Raw genomic sequence first — 14,457 nt, 5'->3', positions numbered from 1 at the left:
CTTAGATCGACTTATCGTGGTGTTTTCACCATGGTGAGTCAACTGCTGCTGCTCCCCCGTCGACTTGCCTGCGCATCTTGCTGAGCTGAGTACAGGAGTCGACGGGAGAGTACTCGGGGAATCGATTTATCGTGTCTAGACTAGACATGATAAATCGATCCCCACTGGATCGATCGCTGCCCGCCGATCCAGCCAGTAGTGAAGACATACTCAAAGAGAAATAAACAAATGTCTTTGTATGGGTTTTGAGACAGAAAATAAATAAATCTTTATATTGACTTACAATTCGGCTTCTGGTTGCAGGGTTGAAGAAGATGTCTTTGTCTTGAATGTAAAAATCAGACAAACGAGCCTTTTCAAATGGGGCAGTGAAAAACTCTTGCTCTGGTTTGATGATATTTTCATCAACTCGGAAGAGTCTACTAAACCAGTTGAAAGCTGAATCTCGGGTTTTCAGGTCATTGGGCTGCAGAGGCAATTTGATGTGCATAACCTCGGCATATGTGCATAGCACTTCCCAAGGCGCGTGCACTTTTACAAAAATAAGTTTTTCATCTAAGACCTAAAGTGAAAGAATATTAAAAATATATGTGCACAAAAAATGAAAGCAAGGAGCCTTTCATAATACTTTTAAGTAATACAGATTTTCCCTTTTTTAAAAAACCAGTAGAAGACCAATTCCGGGGTGTATTCTTTATCCATTTTAGTGAACATCTCATTAACTTCTGTAAAGACACTGAAGAGAGATGAGAACTCTCTGGAGAGATGGCATTTTAAAAAGATCACTAAATTGTTGCTTTAATGGTAACATCTTGCAAAATATTTTACAAAGCAATTTAAATTTTAACACACGTTACCTATATGGATTTTTTAATGTTGTTTATAGATCTAGTCCTCAGGAAGCTCACTATTTAAAAAGATTTTGAGCCATGAGCATTGCAGGATTACCAAAACCTGCACAAATTTACAATGTACCATTTACAAGTAGCAATATATCCATGTTGGATTTTCTCCTAACAGTTCTCCTTGTTGCACGCTGAGGTACATGCTATGGTCAGAGGGCCAAATCATGTGCTGGGATGCACAAGTGGAGCTTCCATTGCAAGTTTCTATCTAATCAAAAGCCTAAACATGTGGATTTTGAGCCCAATTTGTGAGGAAGTGGCAGAGGGCCTCCCTGTTCTGGAGCTCATTGTATTACAAAATAATCATAAAAATACTTTGTGCCAGATTCTGTGTGGCATCTGCTGGGAGCCACAGCACAGAAGATGCAGCCAGGAAGAAAGGAAAGGAAGATCCATCTTTGTGCTGCCTGGATTCTGGGATACTGTGGTGGCTAACATGGCCTCCATTGTAAATAAGAACATCCCCAGTGGCTGCTTCATCTTGTAGCAGCCTATCCAGGGCTGCCTACAGGCTGGAATGCAGCCCAGAATCTCCACAGTGCTGAGTGCTACAGCTACTCCTACTATGCTGGGGCTTGCAAGGAGCATCCACCTAGGGCCACTTATGTCAGATCTATGGCTGCTCTTTCATTAGGTGAATTCTTCCCAACTCCTGGTGTCCCATTTACAATTCCTATAAGCCACAAGGGCAGGGGGCAGAACTGGCCCCTTAGAATGTTTATGGGGCTTCATGTTTTCAAAGTGCTGAACAAACTATTTAATTTTCCCAACCCCTCTGTGAAGTAGGTTACTACTACCTCCATTTTGCAGAGAAAGAAACAGACACAAAGCTTAAATGACTTTGCCCAAGGCCACAGAGCAAGTCAGTGACAGATCCATGATTTTTCAGCACAGAGATTCCTGGCTCCTAGACAAAGAATAGGGAAAGAGGCAGCAGGGGGAACCTCTTGTGACCTCTGATCTCATAGGAATAAAGAGGGGGAAGAAGCTACAGTGAATTCATGATGGACTTCATTTCCTTTTCCATATGGAGCCAAAGTCTTTCTTCAGACACATTGGTACACACAAAGGAAAGGATACTCACCGATCTTGTTGCTTCAAGTTGCAAGCCATTGCTTATCAGATTAGACTCATATGCTTGCCTCTTCCTCTGTTAAAATCAATTGCAAGTAGTAAAATATCTTTGTTTGCTGATTTATGTCATTCATATAAAGTAGTGTACATAAAATCAAGGAACAGGTTTGTCCAACAAAGGTGAAGAATCACCCAGATGCTGAGTTATTATCCTCAATATTTACATTATAATTGCTATGGCAATTAGTGCTCTATTAACCACTAGTCTTATACTCTTTTCTAAAAGCAATAACACTTTAAAATGCAGTTTTGTGGAATACCTGCTCTCTTGGATTGCTGAAGGCACTTGATCTTTAGCCCATGTTTTACAATTACAGGTGGGCCGAGCCACAAGTTCAGATCTTGATCTGTATCTAGCATTTTAGTCTGATGCATCACAGAGATGGGTCAGCCCCAAATTTTGTCTCTGTGAAAACGGTTATCCACATTGGCAATCTTCTCCTCCTTTTCTCTTCTAATTTAACCACTGAGGGAATCCCTCCCAGTAGCAAATATTCTTCACTTCCAAAATCTTGCCATGACAACCAATCCCCATTTCCCTGCCAATAGTCTGCAATTTTTTCCGTCTTTCACAATAATGACAACCTTATATTATGATTCTAACTAAATCCTCACCAATCTCACAATCCATAAATGCACCATCCTAAAATTAAAAAGCTGGTGGCTGGAGCGGCTGTAGGGGTAGTGGTGTTGTCCCAGCAGGCCTCAGTGTCCCTAGGTGGGGGGAAAGCCTGGTTTCATAGTCTTTCCTCATGTAACAAAGGAGTTGGCTGATGGGGCAGCTACAGAACCCACGTTGTGTACAGTGACAGCAATTTGTTGAAGTCTGTGAAAAATGTTAATTTCACTCACAGAGTGTATCTCACCTGGCAATCTATCCAGAGGCTCAAAAATCTGAAATCTGTCTCTGATGCTCAACTCTCCTCTGTTAACTTCCTCAAAAAACCCTGAATAGAACAAAATAAGGAACTCACAAAGAGATTTGTATTTTTACTAGATATTTTAAAAGTTGATGTGAAGTAGACCAAATTAAAGCTACTTGAAGCCCACCATATAACTCCTCTATGAGCAATTTGTTCAACTAATTGATCACATATTCTAGGTGAAGACCCATATTTAGTATTCTGGGTTATTAAGTGCAATAGATTGTTTTCATACCCCAGATCATTTTCGTAGTTGTTTGTATTGTCCTGTGCTTAAGGACTTCCAGTCTCAAAGCTTCTCAAACAAGACTTCTCAAACAAAAACAGCCTAGATCCACCTACTCTGGTACCCTGCATCCAGCGGTAACCTCTGTACTTAAGGTCCAGTCCTGCTCCAACCATCAATGGCAAAACTCTCATGACTAAAGTGGAAGCAGAAGCAGAACCTTGATAGGAACATGGGAATTGGCATACTGGCTCAGATCCAAGATCCACCAGGTATCCTGTCTCTGACAGAAGTCAGTACCAGATACTTCAGAGGAAGATCTAAGAACCCCACAGCAGGCAGATGTTGGATAATCTGCCTTCAATTTAGGTTTCATCCTAATCGCAAATAGTTAGAGATTGGTTTAAACCCTGAGATTTAAAATCCCTTCCAAAATTTTTGTTAGCATTAACTATGATAAGTCTGGATATTCTTGACAGCCCTATAAATATCCAATCCCTTTTAAGAACGTGTTCAATTCTTGGACTCAACAATTTCTTGTGGTAACACATTCTACAGTTCAATCCCACGTGTGAAAAAAGTATTTCCTTTTATCGGTTTTGAATTTCCAACTTTTTTTTAATTTAATTGAATATTCATCCCTTTGTTCTTGTGTTATGAGACAAGGATAACAGAAGAACTATCTTCTTTATACCATTTATTATTTTAATCTTTTTATGATGTCTCATCTTAGTCATATTTCTTCTTTATGCCTGCTGTCATTTAACTAATACATGAAGCACAGACAGAAAGCCTCTTTTTTGCTAGAGAACATAAATGTTGATACTGTGCTTATTTACATATGTCTAATCCTTTTTTTAAATCTTGCTAATCAGTTTTCTTCAATAATAATGGCATGGCAATGAGTTCCACAAGTTAATTTGGTCTTCAGAACATCAGAGGGAGATCTGTCAGTCACCAAGAGAACATGGGCTCATCAGGCTGACAGTTGGGTGGGGGAGAATAAAAGAAACAACCCTCCAATCTCATTATTGCCATCTCTCATGATTTTATTGGGAGGTTTTCTTAAAGCTGCTAGTTCTGGCATCAAGAGATTCTCCACTTTGTTTTTTTCTTTAAAAAAGTAAGTTTCTATTGCTCGTGGTTGCAAGACTAAAGCTTGAAAATGTGAAGTGAGTGTACCGTAAAGGCCTGTAAACCTGAAGGCAAAGAAAAAAGAAACCCTATATAGTATAGGTGAGGTGAAAAAGTGGGAGCAGGATACAAGTAGGGCTGCCACAGGAATAGAGACTTTATTTCCAGGAGTTCCTCACTACCCTCAGCCCTGCCAAACAAATCTCTCTACCAGACTGCAGAACAGGTGTGGTTGCCCTCCTCCCTTAACTTAATGGGCTCATTCATCTTTCTTACCTCACTGCAAGATAGGTCATCTTGGCACACAACCAGTTTATGTAGCTTGCTGTCTTTTGCAGACCCAAGCAATGGCATAAAATGGACCTAAAATATCATATTTGTTTGCAGTGTTTATTTTAATAACACAGATATTGTTCCCTTTCTTCAGGCATGACACATTCAAAAACAATGGAAGAAGTAATGTTGGTTTTTTAAATTGTTCAAACCAGTTTCTGTTTGTCAGGTAGCTAAACTAAATTAGATGAATTATATTTGATTAGCAGGAACAATTTAGAAAAAGATTGTTTACTTATGAAAACAAACCTCTCATATCCTGCTAATTTAGAGTTCTCTGTAAACTCTCTGTAGAAATTGCTGAATATCAAATATTTGCTGTCGGTTGTTTCTTTGTTGTCTGGATAAAGATTTTTTTTTTAATTATTTTTATGAAGCATGGATTGTTTTATCTTCATTGGTGACCATGATCAGAAACGAAGGTTCTGATCCAACTCTAACTGAAGTCAGTCAGAGTCTTTCAATGTAAATTGGATTAGGACTAAAACCACATTATCTGTTAATTTATTTTGAATTTACCTTTCTATTGCTGCCTCATTAGTTTTCAACTACAAGCTATTTAAGGATCCCAGCAGGGGAAAAAAATGGCATATTGGAACACTTACTGAAACTCTAATGACTTGTAGCAGAAAATAGTCCATGGGAACTAAACTGAGCACATCAGTTGCGAGGATTTAAATTCATACTTCATGGGAGAAATTTTAATCTCAGACATGCTTAGCACACCCTCAGATATCTTATAAAATTTACTTGAAATGCACTCCACTCATTGGAGTTTGGAATCTAGTCCTAAATTGTTGTGATTTTCAACAGTGCTTGCTACGTTAGTTTCAGGTAAACTTCAAAGGGCTCAGAGTTCAAGTTCAGATGCTTATATGAAGCTTATCAACCCCTTCTGAATCTGACAAATTTGTCTGGAAATCTTATGAGAACAGGCTTCCTTCAGAGTATTTCAACATTTCTGACTTTTGTCTCAACTATACCGCAAAGACACAGAAGCACATGGGGATGCAGCTAGGAAAGGTGAATTGTGATGGGTCATTCACCTCAATGATGAGCTGCCAAAATCTTAGGAACTGGTTCCCTACCGGATCTTTGGCGGCATGGCTCTGGCGGCTGAAGGACCTGCCACCGAAGACCCAGTAGGGAACCGCCCGGTGAGTACACCCCCCACCCATGTCCTGCCCCTGACTGCCCCCCTCAGAAACCGCAACCCATAACCCCCTCCCGCTCCTTGTCCCCTGACCACTCCTTCCTGAGACCCCCAACCCTAACTTCCCCCCAGGACCCCACCCCCTGCCCAACTCGCCCTGCTCCCTGTCCCCTGACCCCATCCACCACCACCCCGACAGCCCCCCGAACTCCCACACGGCGCCTACCCAACCCTCCCCTTCCCCATCCCCTGACCACCCCCCAAGAACCTCTGCCCCATCCAACCCCCCCACCCCCCGCTCCCTGTCCCCGCCTTATCCAACCCCCCGCCCCCCCGGGTCCAGCCTCTTACCCCCTCCCGGGCTGAAGCTGCGCCGCACAGCCGCAGTTGGGGCCTGGGCCGGAGCCGCGCCGCATGGCCGGAGTCCGGGCCTGGGCTAGGGCCCTGCCCGGAGCCGTGCAGCCGGAGTTGGGGCTGGGGCCCGGAGTTGGGGCAGGGCTGGGGCCTGGAGTCGGGGCTGGGCCGGGGCCGGGCAGCGCCGCATGGCCGGAGCTGGGGCCGGGGCGCACGGCGCCTGGAGCCCTCCTCCCGCCCCAGTTCACCTGCAGGAGTCGGGGCCGGGGCCAGGGCCCGACCCGGCCCGGAGCCGCGCGGCCGGAATCGGGGCCTGGCCCCTGCCCCAGCTCACCTGCAGGAAGCCCTGCGTCCCGCGAATCAGGGGAGGAGAAGCCGGGGGGAGTGTCAGGGGAGGAGGCGGAGCTAGGTGAGCTGGGGACGGGAGCAGGGCAAGGAGCTGCCAGAGATTTTGTTAAATTTAAAAGCCCTTTTAGAAACGGGACAACCGGTTCTAAAAGGGCTTCTAAATTTAACAACCGGTTCCTGTGAACCGGTGGGAACCAGCTCCAGCTCACCACTGATTCACCCCATTCTAGCCCTGTAGGGGTTAATATAGGCAAGAGAGGCCAATTAGCCATAGGCTGCACAAGGAGGGAAGCTAGAACGTAATGAGGCTTAATTGGTGAAGAAGTTCAGCTGGGCAGAAACAGGCATGACTTCTATAAAGCCAGGGAGCTGGCAACAGAGACTTGGCCTGCAGACATATTCCTTGACACAAGGAGGGAGAGTAGGAGCCTAGAATAGCTAAGGTAGGAAGCAGTCCAGGGCAGAGCAGAAAGGGCTGGGAGAATAAAGCCCAGAGCTGCTGGGTTTAGGGTCCATGGATGGGAACCTGGTGTAGAGTGTGGGCCAGGGTTCTCCTACAAGCCAGTTTGGGAGTGGCATGCTAGGTGCAGCCCATTTAGTGACTGCCAGAGACAGTTAGGAAGGAGAGAGTTAGTACCTGGGGGGGAGCGTCAAGGTGACTTGGCAAGAGGGCTAAGCCATGAAGAGGAAAGCGCTGCAGCTCCAGACGCATAAGAAAGCCCAGTGAGTAAGTGAGCGGGAAAACAGGCTGAGTAGAAAGGAGCATCAGACCATGTGGTGAGCCAGATGGGCCACTAGGAGGCAGCAGAGCAGTAAGAGAGCATGTCCTGTTACAGGAACAAAACCAAGAACTGTATCCAAACACTTCAGAAACCCAAAGTATTTGTTTCTTCTCTCCAAATGTTCACACAGTCGTGGGAGTTTTTATTTTGCCCCTGCCCCCTCAATTTACCCAATTATGCTACTAATACCTACAAATTAACTAGAGCTGTCGATTAATCACAGTTAACTCATATGATTAACTCAAAAAATTAATCATGCAGTATACACTAATTGTGATTAATCACAGTTTTAATTGCACTGTTAAACAATAGAATACCAATTGAAATTTAGTAAATATTTTGGATGTTTTTCTACATTTTCAAATATATTGATTTCAGTTACAACACAGAATACAAAGTGTACTGTACTCATTTTATATTATTTTTATTACAAATATTTGCACTGTAAAAATAACAAGAAATAGTATTTGTCAATTCACCTCATACAAGTACTACAGTGCAATCTCTTTATCATGAAAGCGCAACTTATAAATGTAATTTTTTTTGTTACATAACTGCACTCAAAAACAAAACAATGTAAAACTTAGAGCCTACAAGTCCACTCAGTCCTACTTCTTGTTCAGCCAGTCGCTAAGAGAAACAAGTTTGTTTACATTTATGGGAGATAATGAAAGTGAGAAAAAATGTTTGCATGGCACTTTTGTAGCTAACATTGCAAGGTATTTACATGCCAGATCTGCTTAACATTCGTAGGCCCCTTCGTGCTTTGGCCACCATTCCAGAGGACATGGTTCCATGATGATGACACTCTTTAAAAAAATAACGCATTAATTAAATTTGTGACTGAACTCCTTGGGGGAGAATTGTATGTCTCCTGCTCTCTGTTTTACCTGCCATATACCATATATATTATGTTACAGCAGTCTCAGATGATGACCCAGAAACCACCAAAAAAGAAAATCAACCTTCTGCTGGTGGCATCTGACTCAGATGATGAAAATGAACATGTGTTGGTCTGCACTACTTTGGATCGTTATCGAGCAGAACCCATCATCAGCATGTACGCATGTCCTCTGGAATGGTGGCTGAAGCATAAAGGGACATAAGATTCTTTAGCGCATCTGGCATGTAAATATCTTGCAATGCCAGCTACAAAAGTGCCATGCGAACATCTGTTCTCACTTTCAGGTGACATTGTAAACAAGAGGTGGGCAGCATTATCTCCTGCAAATGTAAACAAACTTGTTTGTCTGAGCAATTGGCTGAACAAGAAGTAGGACTGAACGGACTTGTAGGATCTAAGTTTTACATTGTTTTATTTTTGAATGCAGTTATTTTTTATACATAATTCTACATTTGTAAGTTCAACTTTCAAGATAAAGAGTACTACAGTACTTGTATTAAGTGAATTGAAAAATACTATTTTTTATTTTTACAGTGCAAATATTTCTAATAAAAATAAATATAAAGTGAGCATTGTACACTTTGTATTCTGTGTTGTAATTGAAATCAACATATTTGAAAATGTGGAAAACATCCAAAATATTTACATAAATAGTATTCTATTATTGTTTAAGAGCGCCATTAATCACAATTAATGTTTTTAGTCGCACGATTAATCATGATTAATTTTTTAATTGCTTGACAGCCCTTAAATTAACATGGATCAATTTCTGCCCTCAGTTACACTCATGCAATCCCATTAGAATTATTAGGGATGTGACGCTACTGAGCTGTCGCACTGCAAAGTGACATGGTGAAAATCCCTTGACCAGGCTGACTTTCTCCATTACAACAAATTCATTCTCTGATCATTCAGTTCTACCATCTTCCTACCTAAATAACTGTCGTACAATGGGGTGTAGGCAGTGTGACCTACTGGTCAGAACAGAAGCCTGGCCTACTGGGTGGAGAAGAATCAGAGGGTAGAACCGGAGGCGTGGTCAGAGGCCCAACCAATGGTTGGAGCCAGCAGTCAGAACAGAAGCCAAGGTCATAGTCAGCAGATTCTAAGACAATGGTTGGAGCCCAGTAATCAGAAATTCTGAGGAAGATAGGAATGAGGGCTGGAACTGGAGCAGGCATAGTTTAGAGCAGGGGTAGGCAACCTATGGCACGCGTGCCGAAGGCGGAACGCAGGCTGATTTTCAGTGGCACTCACACTGCCCAGGTCCTGGCCACCGGTCTGGGGGGCTCTGCATTTTAATTTAATTTTAAATGAAACTTCTTAAACATTTACTTTACATACAACAATAGTTTAGTTATATATTATAGACTTATAGAAAGAGGCCTTCTAAAAATGTTAAAATGTATTACTGGCACGCGAAACCTTAAATTAGAATGAATAAATGAAGACTCAGCAACCACTTCTGAAAGGTTGCCGACCCCTGGGTTAGAGCAAGGTCCAGTATAGGAAGCAGGCCTGGCACAGCTGCAGGCAAAGAGCACATTGAGCAGCCACTGTGCAGCTCTTGCTTCAAGGCTTAAATGGTGATTTGTTGGCCCTTCTGTCTAATCAGGGAGCATAGTCACTTTGTGAGGCTTTAATGGTCCCTGCTGAGCTCAGTGGGGTGCTAGGTGATCATGCCTGGAGCTAGCTGAGGTCCTGACAGTACCTCTACACCGCCCCTTGAGGGCTCCTGCTAGGGTCCCTCAGCCCTGGCTTGTCAGAGTATCTTCCATGAAATTACTGCAGGAGATAGGGAGTATGAACGTTTTCTTTTGGTTTCCAGGATCACTCCTCTGGTCTGTACCTCTTCCAATCTATCTAGAGCAGGGGTTCTCAGGACAAATTTTTTGGTGGCCTCAGACTGCGGCCACCAACTTTTGCTGGTGACTGCTCTCACACTTTTTCCTAAAGTACTTAATTAGCTTTAGGAAAAACAAATAAATATGCACATAGGTATGTCCAAATCATTGTAATTTATTTATTGCTAGCTAGTAAGTCTGCTGTGAAAAGTGATACTTGTATGTTGGTTAATATCACTTTTCACAGCAGACTTACTCAGCCCTGCCAAGCCTGGGGACAAATTAAGCCCTGGCTATCCGGAAGGACGGGGGAGGCAGGCAGGGGCTAGAGCCTGAAGCCCCGCAGCTGGAGGCTGGGGCGTGCCGCCGCGCAGCCAGGGCCCACGGCTGAAGCCTGAGCCCCACCACCCCGGGTAGGTGGGTAATTCACCGGCTGCCAGCTCCTCCAGTGTTGTGCCCCAGTGTCGGCCCAACCCTTGTTGGCGGCCCCAGCAACCAACACCAAGGAAGCACATCCAGGAGCAACAGGGTGGGGGAGGGGATGCTACTTTGCCCTCCCCTTCCCCCATATCAGAGCCCAGGAGGCTGTGGCCACAAGAAAAGCCCCTGGTGGCCGCATGTGGCCACATTTGAGAAACTAGAGCTTCCCCTGACCCGCTGGGAGTCAAGGACCAATGAACTTTGTATTCCTCCTATCCATGGACAATAACTGGAGCGTGAATAGAGGAGGGTCTACCCGTTTGGGGAAGGAGGTTGTCGATGAACCATTTGAGGAGACAAACCCAAAATACGGGGTGAATCTTTGAGGAATTCTGAGAGTTGAAGCTTGAAGGCCACTGGGTTTAAATCAGCGGCCACTTCTGAATATATGGATCCTAACTCTCATTAATTTTAATGAGTCAGTGATCTAATTTCTGCCCTGATTTACATGTCACAAGATAGGGTTGTGTGAAGTGCAATTCAGGCCAGAACTTGTCCCAGTAGGTATTATCCTTACCTATCAACAGTGAAATCCTATTTCCATTGAAGTCAATGGGAGTTTTGCCATTTTCTTCCATGAAGCCACAATTTCACCCCAGGAGAATAGACCCCTTTGGATCTATTACTCTTCAATAAACCAGAGTTCTAAAGCTCTGTTCACAATAAACCCCAGCCTAATAGGTATATAAAGCTGCCAGGAGAGTCAAAGAAAGATAGTACAAACAAGGAAACTTTCAGTCTTTAAGCACCTTGAATTACACAAAGTTTGGCTTTTTTTCCAGTTTATTATTGACCAGGGACAGACAGTGAAGTATGCAGTATTTAAAGTTGATTATAAATGACAATATTTCCCATTTTGGTTACTTGTAATAGTATTTCATCATAAAAGTAGTAGTCAATTTGTCCCAAATGAAAATATAAACAAATAAGCAATAGTGCCTGTAAAAGACAACATAAAGATTAGAGATTACTCCAAGGCAAATAAAATCTTTATACATAAAATATTTCCACATCTTTCTGGGAATTCTGATAGGCCAAAATGCTAATTCTGTCATTACATTTTCTATTTATTAGTATTTTCCCAGGCTGCAAAATTGCATAACAAATAAATAAGCTGTCTTCCCTTCCACCTCTTAGTTACAGAAGCTTTTGTTTTATTCCCCACCCTCCGTTTTCAATTACTCTAACTCCCTTTATTTCTTTGTTCTCTCTCTCTCTCTCTCTCTCTCTCTCATACCAGGGTGCAGTAAGACCCAGAGAAAATCCAGTGCATTACTTGGAAGGAAACAGGAAGTTTTACATGTCTATACATAATTTGCTTATGAAATGAAGTGGTGTAGAAGGTTTTGGCCTCAATACTCTGTGCACAGCAGGTGCTCTGAAATGAAAACAAGCATCTATGCACTGGAGCTACCTTTGAAAACTGGGTTTTAATAGTGCACATTTCAGCAGAGATTTTTTTGTAATAAACCTAAAACCATCTAATAAACAAGTGAGGTCTAATTGCACAGAGTGAACAACCGAGTTGATGAGGGAGGCACAGCCCAGGCAAATCTCGCCTTTATCTCAGGAGCAAATGTACTTGGAGCTGGCCCTCATCTACTCTATCATGAAAAAGGCAGATACTTCTCACCTTTTAAAGATGCCAGAATCCTATTCCTTGACTAACAGATAAGGAAAGTGTATTATTAAATCCATGACAGCTGTATTTGATGTGTTTTTCAACATTTAGAGAAATTCACCACAGGATTCTGGTCACACTGAATGACTCACTTCCTCTCACTCCACAGTACAAAAACCTCCCAGATTAAAAGGGAAACTGTCCATTTTTCTCTACCCTCTTCTTTCTCCTCCTCCTCCTCAACCTTTCACTGTCCTCTCGCTTCTTCCCTTCACTCATCCATCATCTGGTCCATAGAACTCCCCCAGCTTTGAATCCTTTTACTGGTTCTCCATCTATGAATACATCAGATTCGAGCTCCTTGTTCCGGGCTTCAAGACCCTGCATAATTCTGACTCTCCCTAGTTCTCCGTCCTTGTCTCTTTTTGTGTCACCAGCCATCTCCTCGGCTCTACTGATACCAATCTCAACATGTTTGTCCTCGGCTCCTATAACATCTCTGGGCCTTCACACTGTCCCTATTCATGTAAGGCCCTTTTCTAAAGGCTACTACCACTCTACATTTAAATCTTTCCTGGACACCCACTTCTGCTGTGAGTCCTGCAAAAACGTAGCAGATTGATAATGGCAGAGTTGATAAGTAATTGGAAATAGTGTATATACATCATGGAAAATACACTCTCCACACTCCCTCAGATCATGTCATCATTAAATTATCAAAAAGTGACTAGTCTCCACCATGGCCACTTGTATCCCACTCTTTTTGTGTCCTATGGACCCTGGTCCTGCAATTCATAATATGTAGGTGTATTACTGCACCACACAGAGCCCCACTGACTTCAGTTGGGCTCCACAGGGGCATAGCAGTCTGTGCACACGTAACAAATGACAGGATGGGGCCTTAGATTGTAAGCCCCTGGGGACAGAGACTGCACCTTCTTTTATGAATGGAAAGCACCTAGCATAATACTGATAATCTTACTGGTCTGATAATTCAAGAGTTAATTTTATCCACATAATAAAATACTAATAATTTATTGCACATGTTAATTTTCATTACTCTTTGAAAAAGACACTCATTTTAAAAAAATACATTTGGGTTCTGACCAAAAATGACAGACAAAAACATAAAAATGTAATTGATACGACAGTGTTTCCAAAAGGGCAGCTTTTTGTTTTTAATTACCTCTCCACTTCTTTTTATTTTTGGTACTTGTGACCATGTGTAAAGCTACATCCACCCACTGTTGTACTCTATTTAACACAACTAATGACATTCCTTATGGCTGCCTCAGCAATGCCAACTGCAATACTGTGCAATGAATATCAACCCATCTAGCTACAAGGCTTTTTACTCCTACTCCTCCTTTTCCCTAAGGCAAGTCATTATTCATAAACCTGCTGCTTTTGGTATTGTGTTGTATCCTTGCCCGTCTCCAGCAGAGTCTATTAAAACCCAAAGGTTTAAGAGAGAAATGTTGCTCAGATACAAGAGTGAAGTACTGTGTTAAAATGCACCTTTCAAGTTTAGGGATGTCTACATAATCCTAAAATTAAAGGGACAATATCAAGGAGTCCAGGATTAAAATGTGACCTACAATGCCTATGCGCTGTAATAATATGGCTGGGAATGTTCTCTTGGTTCTAGATATCTTTATCAACAAAATCTGCTGTTGTACATATTGAAGAAATTCTCTGTACAGTTCAATAACACTATTTCTACTGTAACACTAGCAAGACACTGGTGTGAATAGGAATCTGATGTATTACAGAGGATCATCGTGGAGGATCAGACTGTTGGGGTGACATGGGAGAAGAAAGTATTGGGGGAACAATATTGCTGGGGGAGGGGCACAGAGAGAAGTGAGTATGGAAGATATGGTGTCGCTGGAGTACATTTGTGTGTATGTCTGAGAAATGGGCGTTCTGGAGCAGGCATGTGGAGTGGGAAAAATGGATGGAACAGATTAGAGCAGGGGCTTTAAGGCAAAGTGGGAAGAGGGCCCTGCCTCCTGTCTCCATGACCTGTTTATCTCCCTCCACACCTCAGGCTTAGCCCTTTTGTATTTTGTTCTGATCCCTTTCTTACATGCATAAATTTAATGCTGAAAACTTTATCTATGTAAATGTTATACACCTTAAAATATGTTGAGGTTGGAGTTAATTGAAAAATAGGATGAATTTTTCATTAAGATTTTCATGAAAAAATTGTCCTTTTTTTCTTGTTGAAAACTTTTGGAATTTGAAACTTTTTGACCGGTTCTTGCTGGGGCAAAGGACGGTGAGGAGAGAAGATATAGGAAGTGACAATCTGCT

At 42.5% G+C, this 14,457-nt stretch overlaps 1 protein-coding gene across 1 annotated transcript in view; it reads right to left on the bottom strand.

The window, feature by feature from the left end:
• The window catches only part of ANO6 (anoctamin 6), a 113,306-nt gene that overhangs the window by 34,353 nt on the left and 64,496 nt on the right, over nt 1-14,457 (bottom strand). Inside the window, exons 4-5 of the mRNA XM_054024824.1 lie at nt 1,990-2,055; nt 284-562 (exon numbers count right to left, since the gene is read on the bottom strand). Of these exons, the coding sequence (XP_053880799.1) occupies nt 284-562; nt 1,990-2,055 (345 nt within the window). The remainder of the gene's footprint in view (nt 1-283; nt 563-1,989; nt 2,056-14,457) is intronic.

This window comes from Malaclemys terrapin, chromosome 1, assembly GCF_027887155.1.
Source record: "Malaclemys terrapin pileata isolate rMalTer1 chromosome 1, rMalTer1.hap1, whole genome shotgun sequence".
Classification (NCBI taxonomy): Eukaryota; Metazoa; Chordata; order Testudines; family Emydidae; genus Malaclemys; species Malaclemys terrapin.
This window is presented reverse-complemented; position numbering and strand designations above follow the sequence as displayed.